Below are 20521 nucleotides of genomic sequence, written 5' to 3'. Positions count from 1 at the left end.
TTTTAATCTGATTTGACTCTTTGCAGGCTGTCAGGCTGTGGAGTCACAGAGGAAGGCTGTGCTTCTCTGGTCTCAGCTCTGAGGTCAAATCCCTCACACCTGAGAGAGCTGGATCTGAGTAACAATGACCTGAAGGATTCAGGAGTGAAGCTGCTCTCTGCTGGACTGGGGAATCCCCACTGTAAACTGGAGACTCTGAGGTCAGTATTCCTGTAGTTGGTCAACAAGTGATAACTGTTCACCAGATACACATGTGTTTACCAGACACACATAGTCCACACCATATGTGTTTGGACAGTGAAGCTTACAGTTTTAAATGTGCTGCTATGGTCCAGTATTTTGGATTTGAGATAGAATGTTTCATATTAGGTGACAGTACATACAGAGGTACACACATCATGGTAATGGTGAGGTTAGCATGTTTTGTTGTAGCCTCTGTTATTGGTAATGTTGAGAGGTTAGCATGTTTTGTTGTAGCCTCTGTTATTGGTAATGGTGAGAGGTTAGCATGTTTTGTTGTAGCCTCTGTTATTGGTAATGGTGAGAGGTTAGCATGTTTTGTTGTAGCCTCTGTTATTGGTAATGGTGAGAGGTTAGCATGTTTTGTTGTAGCCTCTGTTATTGGTAATGGTGAGAGGTTAGCATGTTTTGTTGTAGCCTCTGTTATTGGTAATGGTGAGAGGTTAGCATGTTTTGTTGTAGCCTCTGTTATTGGTAATGGTGAGAGGTTAGCATGTTTTGTTGCAGCCTCTGTAACTTCTTCACTCATTATAATGAATGATTCATTCATGATTTGTATTAATGCATCACCAGGATTTGTGTTTAGTAACATGTTATTTACTCGCTTAGAAAGAAAATGACCCCAGTCATCATCCACCATTTTACAGGTACTATTGGTCAAAACATAACAGAAAACTCAACCAAAACAAACTGCAAATGCAATCAACGAGTTTGAGTAACAAGCTTGATGTAGTCACTGCATTCAAGGAATATCTGACCAAATACTCATCTTTTGACAACTTTTATACACTATGAGTGAATTGGTCAGAATGCTTATGATGTCTTCAAATTGGGGGACTAGCTACAGATTCTTTAGAAACATGTTATCTACTCACTTAGAAGTAAAATGAGTCCTGTCATCATCCACCATTCAGTTACTAAAACATAACCCAAAACATACTAAAAATGCTATAAACAAGGTTGGGACCAAATACTAAACTTTTGACTAATTTAATACACTATAAGTGAATTGGTCAGAATACTTATAACTTACTTCTTCAAATAGGGGGACTAGATACATAAAGTGCTTTCATTTCTAAATGGTGAAACAGATATGTATTAAAATACCCTGAAATAAAAGGTGACATTATAAACTGTCACCTCATATAAAACATTTGATCTGAAATCCAAACTGTTGGAGTATAGAGCCACATTTAAAATGTTAGCTCCACTGTCAAAATAGATATGGTGTGGACCGCACTGTCTGTCTTTTGACTGATACTGCTTTTTAAACTTGTCTTGTCAGTCTACTCACATATTCCTATACATTTCTCTCTCTACTCACTAACTTCCGGTGCCGACAGAGATGTCCGCCACGCTTCGCGTTCCTTGGAAACTATGCAGTATTTTTTTTTTTATGTATTATTTCTTACATTGGTACCCCATTTAATCTTATGTTTCATTACATACAGTCGGGAGGAACTACTGAATATAAGAGCAACGTCAACTCACTATCATTACGACCAGGAATATGACTCTCCCGAAGCGGATCCTGTGTTTTGCCTTCCACCCAGGACAACGGATCGGATCCCAGCCGGCGACCCAAATAAGTCGTAAAGAGGCAAACGAAGCGGTCTTCTGGTCAGGCTCCGGAGACGGGCACATAGCGCACCACTCCCTAGCATTCTTCTCGCCAATGTCCAGTCTGTTGACAACAAGGTTGATGAAATCCGTGCAAGGGTAGCATTCCAGAGGGACATCAGAGACTGTAACGTTCTTTGCTTCACGGTAACATGGCTCACTGGAGAGACGCTAACGGAGTCGATTCAGCCAGCTGGTTTCTTCACTCATGGCTCCGACAGAAACAAGCATCTTTCTGGTAAGAAGAGGGGCGGGGGGGTATGCTTTATGGTTAAGGAGACGTGGTGTGATTATAACAACATACAGGAACTCAAGTCCTTCTGTTCACCTGACTTAGAATTCCTCACAATCAAATGTCGACCGCATTATCTACCAAGGGATTTCTCTTCGATTATAATCACAGCCGCATATATTTCCCCCCAAGCAGACACATCGATGGCCCTGAACAAACTTTATTTGACTCTTTGCAAACTGGATTACACATATCCTGAGGCTGCAGTCATTTAGCTGGGGATTTTAACAAGGCTAATCTGAAAACAAGACTCCCTAAATTGTATCAGCATATCGATTGCACAACCAGGGCTGGTAAAAACCTGGATCATTAATATTCTAACTTCCGCGACTCATATAAGGCCCTCCCCGTCCTCCTTTTGGAAAAGCTGACCACGACTCCATTTTGTTGATCCCTGCCTACAGACAGAAACTAAAACAAGTAGCTCCCGCACTCAGGTCTGTTCAACACTGGTCCGACCAAGCTGAATCCACGCTTCAAGACTGCTTTGATCTCGTGGATTGGGATATGTTCCGCATTGCTTCCAACAACAACATTGACGAATACACTGATTCGGTGAGCGAGTTCATTAGAACGTGCGTTGAAGATGTCGTTCCCATAGCAACGATTAAAACATTCCCAAACCAGAAACCGTGGATTGATGGCAGCATTCGTGTGAAACTGAAAGCACGAACCACTGCTTTTAATCAGGGCAAGGTGTCTGGTAACATGTCCGAATACAAACAGTGTAGCTATTCCCTCCGCAAGGCAATCAAACACGCTAAGCGTCAGTATAGAGACAAAGTAGAGTCGCGATTCAACGACTCAGACACAAGAGGTATGTGGCAGGATCTACAGTCAATCACGAACTACAAAAGAAAACCAGCCCCGTCAAGGACCAGGATGTCTTGCTCCCAGACAGACTAAAATATTTTTTGCCCGCTTTGAGGACAATACAGTGCCACTGACACGGCCCGCAACCAAAACCTGCGGACCCTCCTTCACTGCAGCCAACGTGAGTAAAACATTTAAACGTGTTAACCCTCGCAAGAATTCAGGCCCAGGCGGCATCCCCAGCCGCGTCCTCAGAGCATGCGCAGACCAGCTGGCTGGTGTGTTTACGGACATATTCAATCAAACCTTATCCCAGTCTGCTGTTCCCACATGCTTTAAGAGGGCCACCATTGTCCCTGTTCCCAAGAAAGCTAAGGTAACTGAGCTAAACAACTACCGTCCCGTAGCACTCACTTCCGTCATCATGAAGTGCTTTGAGAGACTAGTCAAGGACCATATCACCTCCACCCTACCTGACACCCTAGACCCACTCCAATTTTCTTACCGCCCAAATAGGTCCACAGACGACGCAATCACAACCACACTGCACACTGTCCTAACCTATCTGTACAAGAGGAATACTTATGTGAGAATGCTGTTCATCGACTACAGCTCAGCATTTAACACCATGGTGCCCTCCAAGCTCGTCATCAAGCTTGAGACCCTGGGTCCCGACCCCAGCCTGTGCGACTGGGTACTGGACTTCCTGACGGGCCGCCCCCAGGTGGTGAGGGTAGGCAACAACATCTCCACCCCGCTGATCCTCAACACTGGAGCCCCACAAGGGTGCGTTCTGAGCCCTCTCCTCTACTCCCTGTTCACCCACGACTGCGTGGCCATGCACGCCTCCAACTCAATTACCTCACACTCAACGTCAACAAAACAAAGGAGATGATCGTGGACTTCAGGAAACAGCAGAGGGAGCACCCCTATCCAGATCGATGGGACAGTAGTGGAGAGGGTAGTACGTTTTAAGTTCCTCGGCGTACACATCACGGACACACTGAATTGGTCCACCCACATAGACAGCGTCGTGAAGAAGGCGCAGCAGCGCAGCAGCGCCTCTTCAACCTCAGGAGGCTGAAGAAATTTGGCTGGTCACCAAAAGCACGAGAGCATCCTGTCGGGCTGTATCACCGCCTGGTACGGCAACTGCTCCGCCCACAACCATAAGGCTCTCCAGAGGGTAGTGAGGTCTGCACAACGCATCACCAGGGGCAAACTACCTGCCCTCCAGGACACCTACACCACCCGATGTCACAGGAAGGCCATAAAGATCATCAAGGACAACAACCAACCAAGACACCTCCTGTTCACCCCGCTATCATCCAAAAGGTGAGGTCAGTACAGGTGCATCAAAGCTGGGACCAAGAGACTGAGAAACAGCTTCTATCTCAAGGCCATCAGACTGTTAAACAACCACCCCTAACATTGAATTGCTGCTGCCAACACACTGACTCAATTCCAGCCACTTTAATAATGGGAATTGATGGAAATTGAAGTCAAATATATCACTAGACACTTTAAACAATGCTACTTAATATAATGTTTACATACCCTACATTATTCATCTCATATGTATACGTATATACTGTACTCTATATCATCTACTGCATCTGCCTATGCCATTCTGTACCATCACTCATTCATATATCTTTATGTACATATTCTTTATCCCTTTACACTTGTGTGTATAAGGTAGAAGTTTTGGAATTGATAGGTTAGATTACTTATTGGTTATTACTGCATTGTCGGAACTAGAAACACAAGCATTTCGCTTCACTCGCTTTAACATCTGCTAACCATGTGTATGTGACAATTACATTTTATTTGATTTGATTTTTCTCAAATATTTGTACAATACATTATTCTATCTGAAAGTAATATTATGATAATTTATAATAATGATACATTCATTTATCGCAGGTTTCAGGACACTGATATATCTGAAAATGTTGGAAGAATATACTGCCGCGACTTCTGACCATCAAAGAATATCAGTGTGATTTTAATATGATTTGACTCTTTACAGGCTGTCAGGATGTCTAGTCACAGAGGAAGGCTGTGCTTCTCTGGTCTCAGCTCTGAGGTCAAACCCCTCACACCTGAGAGAGCTGGATCTGAGTAACAATGACCTGAAGGATTCAGGAGTGGACCTGCTCTCTGCTGGACTGGGGAATCCCCACTGTAAACTGGAGACTCTGAGGTCAGTATTCCTGTAGTTGGTCAACAAGTGATAACTGTTCACCAGATCCACATGTGTTTACCAGACACACATAGTCCACATCATATGTGTTTGGACAATGAAGCTTACAGTTTTAAATTTGGTGCTCCAGCATTTTGGATTTCAGATATAATGTTTCGTATAAGGAGACAGTACAGAATGTCACCTTTCCCATTTGAAGCAGTCTTAATTATTTGGACAAATACATTTCATCAAAGTTTAGAGTTTCGTTCAATTTTCCGTGATTGCATTAGCCTCTGTTATTGGTAATGGTGAGAGGTTAGCATGTTTTGTTGTAGTCTCTGTTATTGGTAATGGTGAGAGGTTAGCATGTTTAGTTGTAGCCTCTGTTATTGGTAATGGTGAGAGGTTAGCATGTTTAGTTGTAGCCTCTGTTATTGGTAATGGTGAGATGTTAGCATGTTTTGTTGTAGCCTCTGTTATTGGTAATGGTGAGAGGTTAACATGTTTTGTTGTAGCCTCTGTTATTGGTAATGGTGAGAGGTTAGCATGTTTTGTTGTAGTCTCTGTTATTGGTAATGGTGAGAGGTTAGCATGTTTAGTTGTAGCCTCTGTTATTGGTAATGGTGAGAGGTTAGTATGTTTTGTTGTAGCCTCTGTTATTGGTAATGGTGAGAGGTTAGCATGTTTTGTTGTAGCCTCTGTTTTTGGTAATGGTGAGAGGTTAGCATGTTTTGTTGTATCCTCTGTTATTGGTAATGGTGAGATGTTAGCATGTTTTGTTGTAGCCTCTGTTATTGGTAATGGTGAGAGGTTAACATGTTTTGTTGTAGCCTCTGTTATTGGTAATGGTGAGAGGTTAGCATGTTTTGTTGTATCCTCTGTTATTGGTAATGGTGAGAGGTTAGCATGTTTTGTTGTATCCTCTGTTATTGGTAATGGTGAGAGGTTAGCATGTTTTGTTGTATCCTCTGTTATTGGTAATGGTGAGAGGTTAGCATGTTTTGTTGTATCCTCTGTTATTGGTAATGGTGAGAGGTTAGCATGTTTTGTTGTAGCCTCTGTTATTGGTAATGGTGAGAGGTTAGCATGTTTTGTTGTATCCTCTGTTATTGGTAATGGTGAGAGGTTAGCATGTTTTGTTGTATCCTCTGTTATTGGTAATGGTGAGAGGTTAGCATGTTTTGTTGTAGTCTCTGTTATTGGTAATGGTGAGAGGTTAGCATGTTTTGTTGTATCCTCTGTTATTGGTAATGGTGAGAGGTTAGCATGTTTTGTTGTATCCTCTGTTATTGGTAATGGTGAGAGGTTAGCATGTTTTGTTGTAGCCTCTGTTATTGGTAATGGTGAGAGGTTAGCATGTTTTGTTGTAGCCTCTGTTATTGGTAATGGTGAGAGGTTAGCATGTTTTGTTGTAGCCTCTGTTATTGGTAATGGTGAGAGGTTAGCATGTTTTGTTGTAGCCTCTGTTATTGGTAATGGTGAGAGGTTAGCATGATTTGTTGTAGTCCTCTGTTATTGGTAATGGTGAGAGGTTAGTATGTTTTGTTGTAGCCTCTGTTATTGGTAATGGTGAGAGGTTAGTATGTTTTGTTGTAGCCTCTGTTATTGGTAATGGTGAGAGGTTAGCATGTTTTGTTGTAGCCTCTGTTATTGGTAATGGTGAGAGGTTAGCATGTTTGTTGTAGTCTCTGTTATTGGTAATGGTGAGAGGTTAGCATGTTTTGTTGTAGCCTCTGTTACTGGTAATGGTGAGAGGTTAGCATGTTTTGTTGTATCCTCTGTTACTGGTAATGGTGAGAGGTTAGTATGTTTTGTTGTAGTCTCTGTTATTGGTAATGGTGAGAGGTTAGCATGTTTTGTTGTAGTCTCTGTTATTGGTAATGGTGAGAGGTTAGCATGTTTTGTTGTAGCCTCTGTTATTGGTAATGGTGAGAGGTTAGCATGTTTTGTTGTATCCTCTGTTATTGGTAATGGTGAGAGGTTAGCATGTTTTGTTGTAGCCTCTGTTATTGGTAATGGTGAGAGGTTAGCATGTTTTGTTGTAGCCTCTGTTATTGGTAATGGTGAGAGGTTAGCATGTTTTGTTGTAGCCTCTGTTATTGGTAATGGTGAGAGGTTAGCATGTTTTGTTGTAGCCTCTGTTATTGGTAATGGTGAGAGGTTAGCATGATTTGTTGTAGTCTCTGTTATTGGTAATGGTGAGAGGTTAGCATGTTTTGTTGTAGCCTCTGTTATTGGTAATGGTGAGAGGTTAGTATGTTTTGTTGTAGCCTCTGTTATTGGTAATGGTGAGAGGTTAGCATGTTTTGTTGTAGCCTCTGTTATTGGTAATGGTGAGAGGTTAGCATGTTTTGTTGTAGTCTCTGTTATTGGTAATGGTGAGAGGTTAGCATGTTTTGTTGTAGCCTCTGTTACTGGTAATGGTGAGAGGTTAGCATGTTTTGTTGTATCCTCTGTTACTGGTAATGGTGAGAGGTTAGTATGTTTTGTTGTAGTCTCTGTTATTGGTAATGGTGAGAGGTTAGCATGTTTTGTTGTAGTCTCTGTTATTGGTAATGGTGAGAGGTTAGCATGTTTTGTTGTAGCCTCTGTTATTGGTAATGGTGAGAGGTTAGCATGTTTTGTTGTAGTCTCTGTTATTGGTAATGGTGAGAGGTTAGCATGTTTTGTTGTAGCCTCTGTTATTGGTAATGGTGAGAGGTTAGCATGTTTTGTTGTAGCCTCTGTTATTGGTAATGGTGAGAGGTTAGCATGTTTTGTTGTATCCTCTGTTACTGGTAATGGTGAGAGGTTAGTATGTTTTGTTGTAGTCTCTGTTATTGGTAATGGTGAGAGGTTAGCATGTTTTGTTGTAGTCTCTGTTATTGGTAATGGTGAGAGGTTAGCATGTTTTGTTGTAGCCTCTGTTATTGGTAATGGTGAGAGGTTAGCATGTTTTGTTGTAGTCTCTGTTATTGGTAATGGTGAGAGGTTAGCATGTTTTGTTGTAGCCTCTGTTATTGGTAATGGTGAGAGGTTAGCATGTTTTGTTGTAGCCTCTGTTATTGGTAATGGTGAGAGGTTAGCATGTTTTGTTGTAGCCTCTGTTATTGGTAATGGTGAGAGGTTAGCATGTTTTGTTGTAGTCTCTGTTATTGGTAATGGTGAGAGGTTAGCATGTTTTGTTGTAGCCTCTGTTATTGGTAATGGTGAGAGGTTAGCATGTTTTGTTGTAGCCTCTGTTATTGGTAATGGTGAGAGGTTAGCATGTTTTGTTGTAGCCTCTGTTATTGGTAATGGTGAGAGGTTAGCATGTTTTGTTGTAGTCTCTGTTATTGGTAATGGTGAGAGGTTAGCATGTTTTGTTGTAGCCTCTGTTATTGGTAATGGTGAGAGGTTAGTGTGTTTTGTTGTAGTCTCTGTTATTGGTAATGTATTGTTGTAGCCTCTGTTATTGGTAATGGTGAGAGGTTAGCATGTTTTGTTGTAGCCTCTGTTATTGGTAATGGTGAGAGGTTAGCATGTTTTGTTGTAGCCTCTGTTATTGGTAATGGTGAGAGGTTAGTATGTTTTGTTGTAGCCTCTGTTATTGGTAATGGTGAGAGGTTAGCATGTTTTGTTGTGGTCCCTTATTGTTTTCGCACTCATTATTATTCATGATGAATGTCACATTTTATTTGAAAGGACACTGATATATCTAAACATTTTCAAAAATATCTTGACTGTTTTCACCACCAAAGATCATCATCAGTGTGATTTTAAAATGATTTGACTCTTTGCAGGCTGTCACGCTGTCTAGTCACAGAGGAAGGCTGTGCTTCTCTGGTCTCAGCTCTGAGGTCAAACCCCTCACACCTGAGAGAGCTGGACCTGAGCTACAATCACCCAGGAGACTCAGGAGTCAGACTGCTCTCTGCTGGACTGGAGGATCCACACTGCAGACTGGAGAAACTCAAGTATGTAGAGGGTTTATGTCAATGTTCATATCAGACATGTTTGACTTATCAGGCTAGTTAAGACAAACATTATTACAGCCACTTGGACTAAGGTTACACTCAATAACTGTCTGTTTCTCTGCTTACCGCTACAGTGTGGAACATGGTGGAGAGTACACAATGACTCCTGGGCTTAGAAAATGTGAGTGTTGACTGCTGTGAAGAATATGACTAAGAATAAGTCTTAATTCAAAGTGAAAGACCACCATCATTACTTACTTGGTCTTATAAAATATCAGCTGTAGTTCTACAGAAGCAGAAATCAGGGACACCAACGTTTACAAAGAGTTTAGAAAGTTTAGAAATGTGTGTGTGTGTGTGTGTGTGTGTGTGTGTGTGTGTGTGTGTGTGTGTGTGTGTGTGTGTGTGTAATTAATGTGAATAAGTGTGTTTTATATTACCATACAGTATAACATATGATCATTCAACAAGTCTCAAGTTACCTTAACTTCTCCTTTTGATACCTAGAAACATCTACATTAAATTAATTAGTGAAAAGTGAGTTAACATTCTAATGTGAATGATGATTATTTCTAATATTGTGTCTGGTTTCATCCATCAGATGTCTGTGATCTCACACTGGACCTAAACACAGTAAACAGACACCTCTCTCTATCTGAGGAGAACAGAAAGGTGACATGGAGGAGAGAGAAGCAGCCGTATCCTGATCACCCAGAGAGATTTGAGGACTGGGGACAGGTGCTGTGTAGAGAGGGTCTGACTGGGCGCTGTTACTGGGAGGTGGAGTGGAGTGGGAGTGGGGCTGATATAGCAGTGACATATAAAGGAATCAACAGGAGAGGAGGGGTAATGACTGTGTGATTGGATTAAATGACAAGTCCTGGACTCTGTTCTGCTCTGACAACAGTTACTCTGCATGGCACAATGATAATACCACTACCATAGACGTCCCTTCCTCCAGCTCCCACAGAGTAGGAGTGTATCTGGACTGGCCAGCCGGCACTCTGTCCTTCTATAGAGCCTCCTCTGACACACTGACCCACCTGATCACATTCACCTCAACATTCACTGAGCCCCTCTATCCAGCTTTTGGGGTTTATTATGATGGCAACTCAGTGTCCCTTTAAACAATAATATAGATAGAACACAAACAAACACACACACACACACACACACACACACACACACACACACACACACACACACACACACACACACACACACACACACACACACACACCAGGACACACACACACACACACACACCAGGACACAAAAACACACACAGGACACAAAAACACTAGGCGGAGACACACACACAGGCACACATAGACACTGGTCACACACATACATGACACGCACACACAGGACACACACATACTGGACACGCACACACACAGACTGGGCACACACACACAGGACACACACATACTGGACACGCACACACACAGACTGGGCACACACACACAGGACACACACATACTGGACACGCACACACACAGACTGGGCACACACACACAGGACACACACATACTGGACACGCACACACACACACACACTGGACACACTGGACACACACACACAGGACACACACACACACACACACACACACACACTGGACATACACACACACACTAGACACACACTGGGCAAAACACCCTTGACACACACACACTTGACACACAAACTGGACTCACACACAGGACACACACACACACACTTGACACACACACACACTGGACAGACACACTGGACAGACATAGACACACACACACTGAACACACACACACTGGACATACACACACACACTGGACACACACTGGGCAAAACACCCTTGACACACACACTGTACACACACACTGGACACACACACCCACACTGAACACCTTTGCACACAGTACACACACACACACTCGACTCACACACACACACACACTGGACACACACTGGACACACACCCATGACAATCACCCTTGACGCACACACTGGACACACACTTACAGGACACACACACAGGACACACAAACATACCGGGGACACACACACGCACAAACTGGACACACACACACACTGGACACACACTGGACACACACTTACAGGACACACAAACATACACACACACACGCACAAACTGGACACACACACACACACACACCCACACCCACACTGAACACCTTTGCACACAGGACACACACACACACACACACACACACACACACACACACACACACACACACACACACACACACACACACACACACACACACACACACACACAGACACACACACACATCCAGAAGGAGAGGTCAGTACAGGTGCATCATCACCTCCCGAGCCACTGTCTGTTCACCCCGCTATCATCCAGAAGGAGAGTACAGGTGCATCATCATCACCACCCGAGCCACTGCCTGTTCACCCCCCGCTATCATCCAGAAGGAGAGGTCAGTACAGGTACAACATCACCTCCCGAGCCACTGCCTGTTCACCCTGCTATCATCCAGAAGGAGAGGTCAGTACAGGTGCATCATCACCTCCCGAGCCACTGCCTGTTCACCCTGCTATCATCCAGAAGGAGAGGTCAGTACAGGTGCATCATCACCTCCCGAGCCACTGCCTGTTCACCCCGCTATCATCCAGAAGGAGAGGTCAGTACAGGTACAACATCACCTCCCGAGCCACTGCCTGTTCACCCTGCTATCATCCAGAAGGAGAGGTCAGTACAGGTACAACATCACCACCCGAGCCAATACCTGTTCACCCCGCTATCATCCAGAAGGAGAGGTCAGTACAGGTGCAACATCACCACCCGAGCCACTGCCTGTTCACCCCGCTATCATCCAGAAGGAGAGGTCAGTACAGGTGCAACATCACCACCCGAGCCACTGCCTGTTCACCCCGCTATCATCCAGAAGGAGAGGTCAGTACAGGTGCAACATCACCACCCGATCCACTGCCTGTTCACCCCGCTATCATCCAGAAGGAGAGGTCAGTACAGGTGCAACATCACCACCCGATCCACTGTCTGTTCACCCTGCTATCATCCAGAAGGTGAGGTCAGTACAGGTGCATCATCACCACCCGAGCCACTGCCTGTTCACCCCCCGCTATCATCCAGAAGGAGAGTACAGGTGCAACATCACCTCCCGATCCACTGCCTGTTCACCCCGCTATCATCCAGAAGGAGAGGTCAGTACAGGTGCATTATCACCACCCGAGCCACTGCCTGTTCACCCCCCGCTATCATCCAGAAGGAGAGGTCAGTACAGGTGCATCAAAGCTGGGACCGAAAAAAAGCTTCTATCTTAAGGCCATCACACTGTTTATCAGCCACCACTAACATTGAGTGGCTGCTGCCAACATACTGACTCAACTCCAGCCACTTTAATAATGGAAATTGATGGTAATTGATGGGAAAAAATGCATCACTAGCCACTTTACAATGCCACCTAATATAATGTTTACATACCCTACATTACTCATCTCATATGTATATACTGTACTCGATACCATCTACTGCATCTTGCCTCTGCCGTTCTGTACCATCACTCATTCATGTATGTTTATGTACATATTCTTTATCCCTTTACACTTGTGTATATAAGGTAATTGTTGTGAAATCGTGAGGTTAGATTACTCGTTGGTTATTACTGCATTGTCGGAACTAGAAGCACAAGCATTTCGCTAAACTCGCATTAACATCTGCTAACCATGTGTATGTGACAAATAAAATGTGATTTTAGTTTATTTAGTTGTACAAGTATACAAGAAGATATTGTATTTTTCATAATAAAACATAATTGAAACAAGACAAGGCATGTTAATTGTGAAAACAATTAAATTTTTTATTTTACATTGCCTTCTCCCAGTCGCAGGTTGATGTTTGTCTTGAATCTTGACCTGGGGGCAGAACTGCGTGATTTCCTCCAGATATTTAGAACCTGTTGATGCTGGGGGGCAGTATTTTCACTTTTGGACGAAAGGCGTGCCCAGAGTGAACTGCCTCCAACTCAGTCCCAGATGGGAATATATGCATAATAGTATTGCTGGTGGATGGAAAACACTCTGAAGTTTCTAAAACCGTTTGAAATATGTAGGTGAGTATAACAGAACTCATATGGCAGACACAAACCTGAGAAGAAATCCAAACAGGAAGTGAGAACTCAATTTAGAAAACAGTGCCATTGGATGTCCACCTTAGATATGGATGAGCATGCACTTCCTAGGGCTTCCACAAGATGTCTTTAGATTCTGGTTGTATGATTCTACTATAAAGGTGGGGCTCATAATAGCTCTTTTAGTGGGTGGTTTGGCAGAAAGCCTCAGTCTCGTTCCGCGCGGTCACGAGAGAGTGTCCTCCCGTTCCTATGCTTTTCTTCAGACAATGAAATTCTCCGGTAGGAACCTTATTGCTGATTAATGTTTAAAACATCCTAAATATGGATTGCATACATCATTTGACTTACATTTACATTTACATTTAAGTCATTTAGCAGACGCTCTTATCCAGAGCGACTTACAAATTGGTGCATTCACCTTATGACATCCAGTGGAACAGTCACTTTACAATAGTGCATCTAAATCTTAAAGGGGGGTGAGAGGGATTACTTATCCTATCCTAGGTATTCCTTAAAGAGGTGGGGTTTCAGGTGTCTCCGGAAGGTGGTGATTGACTCCGCTGTCCTGGCGTCGTGAGAGAGTTTGTTCCACCATTGGGGGCCAGAGCAGCGAACAGTTTTGACTGGGCTGAGCGGGAACTGTACTTCCTCAGTGGTAGGGAGGCGAGCAGGCCAGAGGTGGATGAACGCAGTGCCCTTGTTTGGGTGTAGGGCCTGATCAGAGCCTGGAGGTACTGAGGTGCCGTTCCCCTCACAGCTCCGTAGGCAAGCACCATGGTCTTGTAGCGGATGCGAGCCTCAACTGGAAGCCAGTGGAGAGAGCGGAGGAGCGGGGTGACGTGAGAGAACTTGGGAAGGTTGAACACCAGACGGGCTGCGGCGTTCTGGATGAGTTGTAGGGGTTTAATGGCACAGGCAGGGAGCCCAGCCAACAGCGAGTTGCAGTAATCCAGACGGGAGATGACAAGTGCCTGGATTAGGACCTGCGCCGCTTCCTGTGTGAGGCAGGGTCGTACTCTGCGGATGTTGTAGAGCGTGAACCTACAGGAACGGGCCACCGCCTTGATGTTAGTTGAGAACGACAGGGTGTTTGTTGTCCAGGATCACGCCAAGGTTCTTAGCGCTCTCGGAGGAGGACACAATGGAGTTGTCAACCGTGATGGCGAGATCATGGAACGGGCAGTCCTTCCCCGAGAGGAAGAGCAGCTCCGTCTTGCCGAGGTTCAGCTTGAGGTGGTGATCCGTCATCCACACTGATATGTCTGCCAGACATGCAGAGATGCGATTCGCCACCTGGTCATCAGAAGGGGAAAGGAGAAGATTAATTGTGTGTCGTCTGCATAGCAATGATAGGAGAGACCATGTGAGGTTATGACAGAGCCAAGTGACTTGGTGTATAGCGAGAATAGGAGAGGGCCTAGAACAGAGCCCTGGGGGACACCAGTGGTGAGAGCGCGTGGTGAGGAGACAGATTCTCGCCACGCCACCTGGTAGGAGCGACCTGTCAGGTAGGACGCAATCCAAGCGTGGGCCGCGCCGGAGATGCCCAACTCGGAGAGGGTGAAGAGGAGGATCTGATGGTTCACAGTATCGAAGGCAGCCGATAGGTCTAGAAGGATGAGAGCAGAGGAGAGAGAGTTAGCTTTAGCAGTGCGGAGCGCCTCCGTGATACAGAGGAGAGCAGTCTCAGTTGAATGACTAGTCTTGAAACCTGACTGATTTGGATCAAGAAGGTCATTCAGAGAGAGATAGCGGGAGAGCTGGCCAAGGACGGCACGTTCAAGAGTTTTGGAGAGAAAAGAAAGAAGGGATACTGGTCTGTAGTTGTTGACATCGGAGGGATCGAGTGTAGGTTTTTTCAGAAGGGGTGCAACTCTCGCTCTCTTGAAGACGGAAGGGACGTAGCCAGCGGTCAGGGATGAGTTGATGAGCGAGGTGAGGTAAGGGAGAAGGTCTCCGGAAATGGTCTGGAGAAGAGAGGAGGGGATAGGGTCAAGCGGGCAGGTTGTTGGGCGGCCGGCCGTCACAAGACGCGAGATTTCATCTGGAGAGAGGGGAGAAAGAGGTCAGAGCACAGGGTAGGGCAGTGTGAGCAGAACCAGCGGTGTCGTTTGACTTAGCAAACGAGGATCGGATGTCGTCGACCTTCTTTTCAAAATGGTTGACGAAGTCATCTGCAGAGAGGGAGGAGGGGGAGGGGAGGAGGACTCAGGAGGGAGGAGAAGGTGGCAAAGAGCTTCCTAGGGTTAGAGGCAGATGCTTGGAATTTAGAGTGGTAGAAAGTGGCTTTAGCAGCAGAGACAGAGGAGGAAAATGTAGAGAGGAAGGAGTGAAAGGATGCCAGGTCTGCAGGGAGGCGAGTTTTCCTCCATTTCTGCTCGGCTGCCCGGAGCCCTGTTCTGTGAGCTCGCAATGAGTCGTCGAGCCACGGAGCGGGAGGGGAGGACCGAGCCGGCCTGGAGGATAGGGGACATAGAGAGTCAAAGGATGCAGAGAGGGAGGAGAGGAGGGTTGAGGAGGCAGAATCAGGAGATAGGTTGGAGAAGGTTTGAGCAGAGGGAAGAGATGATAGGATGGAAGAGGACAGAGTAGCGGGGGAGAGAGAGCGAAGGTTGGGACGGCGCGATACCATCCGAGTAGGGGCAGTGTGGGAGGTGTTGGATGAGAGCGAGAGGGAAAAGGATACAAGGTAGTGGTCGGAGACTTGGAGGGGAGTTGCAATGAGGTTAGTGGAAGAACAGCATCTAGTAAAGATGAGGTCGAGCGTATTGCCTGCCTTGTGAGTAGGGGGGGGGAAGGTGAGAGGGTGAGGTCAAAAGAGGAGAGGAGTGGAAAGAAGGAGGCAGAGAGGAATGAGTCAAAGGTAGACGTGGGGAGGTTAAAGTCGCCCAGAACTGTGAGAGGTGAGCCGTCCTCAGGAAAGGAGCTTATCAAGGTATCAAGCTCATTGATGAACTCTCCGAGGGAACCTGGAGGGCGATAAATGATAAGGATGTTAAGCTTGAAAGGGCTGGTAACTGTGACAGCATGGAATTCAAAGGAGGCGATAGACAGATGGGTAAGGGGAGAAAGAGAGAATGACCACTTGGGAGAGATGAGGATCCCGGTGCCACCACCCCGCTGACCAGAAGCTCTCGGGGTGTGCGAGAACACGTGGGCGGACGAAGAGAGAGCAGTAGGAGTAGCAGTGTTGTCTGTGGTGATCCATGTTTCCGTCAGTGCCAAGAAGTCGAGGGACTGGAGGGAGGCATAGGCTGAGATGAACTCTGCCTTGTTGGCCGCAGATCGGCAGTTTCAGAGGCTACCGGAGACCTGGAACTCCACGTGGGTCGTGCGCGCTGGGACCACCAGATTAGGGTGGCCGCGGCCACGCGGTGTGGAGCGTTTGTATGGTCTGTGCAGAGAGGAGAGAACAGGGATAGACAGACACATAGTTGACAGGCTACAGAAGAGGCTACGCTAATGCAAAGGAGATTGGAATGACAAGTGGACTACACGTCTCGAATGTTCAGAAAGTTAAGCTTACGTAGCAAGAATCTTATTGACTAAAATGATTAAAATGATACAGTACTGCTGAAGTAGGCTAGCTGGCAGTGGCTGCGTTGTTGACTTTGTAGGCTAGCTGGCAGTGGCTGCGTTGTTGACACTACACTAATCAAGTCGTTCCGTTGAGTGTAATAGTTTCGACAGTGCTGCTATTCGGGGGCTAGCTGGCTAGCTAGCAGTGTTGATTACGTTACGTTGCATTAAAAGAACGACAATAGCTGGCTAGCTAACCTAGAAAAACGCTCTAGACTACACAATTATCTTTTATACAAAGACGGCTATGTAGCTAGCTATGTAGCTAGCTACGATCAAACAAATCAAACCGTTGTACTGTAATGAAATGAAATGAAAATGTGATACTACCTGTGAATGCGACCGGGTTGTTGAGTTCTATTCAGAAGACGTTGGCTAGCTGTTGGCTAGCTAGCAGAGTCTCCTACGTTAAGGACGACAAATAGCTGGCTAGCTAACCTCGGTAAATTAAGATAATCACTCTAAGACTACACACTCTAAACTACACAATTATCTTGGATACGAAGACAGCAAAGACAGCTATGTAGCTAGCTAACACTACACTAATCAAGTCGTTCAGTTGAGTGTAATAGTTTCTACAGTGCAGCTAATCTTGTTTCTACGACCTGTAACGGAACGTTTTGAGTTTTGAGTTTTTGTCTGAACAAGCTAACAACAAGTGGCTAAATTATGGGCTTTTTGGAACTTTATGGAACAAATCAGTAATTTATTTTCAAACTGGGATTCCTGGGACTGCCTTCTGATGAAGATATTCAAAGGCAAGTGAATATTTATAGTGTTTTTTGTAGCTTCTGTTGATGCCAAAATGGCGGCTATTTCTTTGGGTTCTGAGCGCCGTTCTCAGATTATTATTTTTCCATACAGTTTGTTTTAAATCTGACACAACGGTTGCATAGAGGATACGCTTATCTTTAATTCTGTGAATAACACTTGCATCTTTTATCAATATTTATGGTGAGTATTTCTGCAAAATCACCGGATGTTTTGGAATCAAAACATTACTGCACGTAACACGCCAATGTAAACTGAGATCCTTTATATAAATATGCACATTATCGAACAAAACACACAATACATGTATAACATGATGTCCTATAAGTGTCATCTGATGGAGATAATCAAAGGTTAGTGATTCATTTTATCTATATTTATGCTTTTGTGACTGAAAAGTCGCTGTGTGTGTTTTTTTGAATTTGGTGGTCATCTAACATAAATATATGTTGTGTTTTCACTGTAAAACATTTTAAAAAACGGACATGATGGGTAGATTAACAAGATGTTTATCTTTCATTTGCTGTATTGGACTTGTTAATGTGTGAAAGTTAAATATTTCTAAAGAATATTTTTTTCAGCTGAATGGGAGGGGGTGTTCCCTTTAGGGAACTCTTGTGCCCCCTAGCCCCAGCTCCAAAGTAAAAATTGGCTGTAGGCTTCAAATCCGATTGTGTTACTTTGTGCCTGTGTCAGCTAGTGACCACTTTGCTGAACTGCCTCCAGGGCAAGATTCATGACAATAAATGCCAACCTGCCTCCCAGTTATCCCCTCCTTATCTTTACAAGGCTGCAGAACATGCAAGCTAGTGATGTGGGGGTTCTCTCATAACCCCCAGTCCCCAGGTGGGTAGATGGCAGGTTGAATAAAGAGACGCTAGTGATGTGGGGGTTCTCTCATAACCCTCAGTCCCCAGGTGGGTAGATGGCAGGTTCTATAAAGAGAAGCTAGTGATGTGGGGGTTCTCTCATAACCCTCAGTTCCCAGGTGGGTAGATGGCAGGTTGAATAAAGAGAAGCTGGTGGTGTGGGGGTTCTCTCATAACCCTCAGTTCCCAGGTGGGTAGATGGCAGGTTGAATAAAGAGACGCTAGTGATGTGGGGGTTCTCTCATAACCCTCAGTCCCCAGGTGGGTAGATGGCAGGTTCTATAAAGAGAAGCTAGTGATGTGGGGGTTCTCTCATAACCCTCAGTTCCCAGGTGGGTAGATGGCAGGTTGAATAAAGAGACGCTAGTGATGTGGGGGTTCTCTCATAACCCTCAGTCCCCAGGTGGGTAGATGGCAGGTTGAATAAAGAGAAGCTGGTGATGTGGGGGGTTCTCTCATAATCCTCAGTTCCCAGGTGGGTAGATGGCAGGTTGAATAAAGAGAAGCTGGTGATGTGGGGGTTCTCTCATAACCCTCAGTTCCCAGGTGGGTAGATGGCAGGTTGTTAAGGGATTTTTTTATCAATAATGACTAATTATGTATACATTTCAATCAGGACTGACTAATCAGAATACTATTATGTTACTGTATATGTGCTAATCAGAATACTATTATGTTACTGTATATGTATGAATATTCTTTTTAATCCTAGTACTGAATATAATGTGTGTAAATATAATCAAGAATTAGAACAATGACTGTCTGTACCATGGTAGAAATGAATGAACTTATAGCCAGACTGGCTAGAAGGCTTATCTACACAAGCTGGCCTTGGCTCGGTCATATATTATCTTAATAGGGGGAGACGATGTGAGAACCATACAGCCATTCTACTGGAGCGGAGAGACACGGGCTAAAACTAATGACGTCATTTTCAGTTTATAACCTGTGGTAAAAGTGTGTAATGGACAGTATTCTCGTGAATAAACACTGCTGATTGACTTTAAGACGGGGCTCTGTCCATTTTATACAAATAGGAGTCATACAAATTCTTATGGATTGACAAAGTGTTTAATTTTAATTGGGTATTAAAACAGAGGAATTTAATTCCCTCAACAATTGGTCCTTCGAGCAGGATCTAAAATACCCGTTTCTGCCATCTGAAGGTCGTACACCAAAAAAATCGTGCACAAGCGGGCCGGGTCCCGTTATTTAAGACCTGGCCTCTGAATTGAGGGTGAAAAGACCAGGCCTGTGTACACCCCAGACCGACAGGGACGGTGACTAGATCCAACGAACAATGCTTTTCCCAGTCGGCGGCAAGGTCAGTAGCCTATATTCTCGTTACCGTTATTCTCAATTCTGGTGGGATTTGAGTTCTTTGATTGAAGTTCTAAAAAAAATTGAATTCATCAACAATGGGAGCTTTGCTATTCCCACAGGGTTTTGTATAACCGATATACACTGGGTTTTGTATAACCGATATACACTGGGTTTTGTATAACCGATATACACTGGGCAGGTTCGAAAATAACCTGTGGTAATGTGCACTACCATAAATAAACTAAACTTAATCATGAGAGGCATATTCGCCTGAGATTTAGACGGGATATTAAATAGGTGCTGGGGGATAGGACGGTGATCTTGTACAAATACTAGGCGTGGAGAGACAGGAAGGGAATGCTATGCGGACAAGATAACTGGAATGGTCATTTGAATTGTGGGAGTATTGATCATTGTTCCGATTCAACAAATAGTACTGAAATATCCAAATGAGGAGGAGAGGGAAACCAAAATCTAGAGAAATGGGATAAAAGCCCAATCTATAGACAAGAGGTTCCATGCGAGAGGGAAGCCTAAGAAATAGTGGCATGAGATAAAGATTATTAGTGTTCTTTAAAAGCCCTCTGACACAACCGGAAAATAAGATATTAACTAGGGATTTACGACCCCTGGGCTTATAGTTGTATAGGTAAGACCTAATATCTGATTCAACAGTCAAAGCTATTGATAAGGTTTCCATAAAGGAGAAAACACAAATAGAAATACAAGGAGGTCCCGGAACTAACGGGAGTTAATAACTAACCTGGTTAATAACC

The 20521-nt window shown here is 44.5% G+C and overlaps 1 protein-coding gene and 1 long non-coding RNA gene across 3 annotated transcripts in view; both read left to right on the top strand.

Moving 5' to 3' along the window:
- The window catches only part of LOC127924401 (NACHT, LRR and PYD domains-containing protein 12-like), a 37522-nt gene extending 27198 nt beyond the window's left edge, over nucleotides 1-10324 (top strand). Inside the window, 6 exon segments of the mRNA XM_052509145.1 lie at nucleotides 27-200; nucleotides 4998-5171; nucleotides 8915-9088; nucleotides 9223-9269; nucleotides 9690-9931; nucleotides 9934-10324. Coding sequence (XP_052365105.1) covers nucleotides 27-200; nucleotides 4998-5171; nucleotides 8915-9088; nucleotides 9223-9269; nucleotides 9690-9931; nucleotides 9934-10215 — 1093 coding nt within the window. The 3' untranslated portion in view covers nucleotides 10216-10324.
- A 5091-nt stretch (nucleotides 10325-15415) lies between these two features.
- Nucleotides 15416-19429, top strand: LOC127924400 (uncharacterized). Of its 2 annotated transcripts, none has more exons than XR_008117813.1 (2): nucleotides 15416-18698; nucleotides 18984-19429. It is a non-coding gene; the product is annotated as an uncharacterized LOC127924400 (long non-coding RNA). The 2 variants fall into 2 exon arrangements; XR_008117812.1 differs by having other exon boundaries at nucleotides 15416-18840.
- Nucleotides 19430-20521: the final 1092 nt, after the last annotated feature.

The sequence above is a fragment of the Oncorhynchus keta genome, unplaced genomic scaffold, assembly GCF_023373465.1.
Source record: "Oncorhynchus keta strain PuntledgeMale-10-30-2019 unplaced genomic scaffold, Oket_V2 Un_contig_398_pilon_pilon, whole genome shotgun sequence".
Taxonomy (NCBI): Eukaryota; Metazoa; Chordata; class Actinopteri; order Salmoniformes; family Salmonidae; genus Oncorhynchus; species Oncorhynchus keta.
The sequence above is the reverse complement of the archived record's forward strand: the minus strand, read 5'-3'. Positions and strand labels throughout refer to the sequence as shown.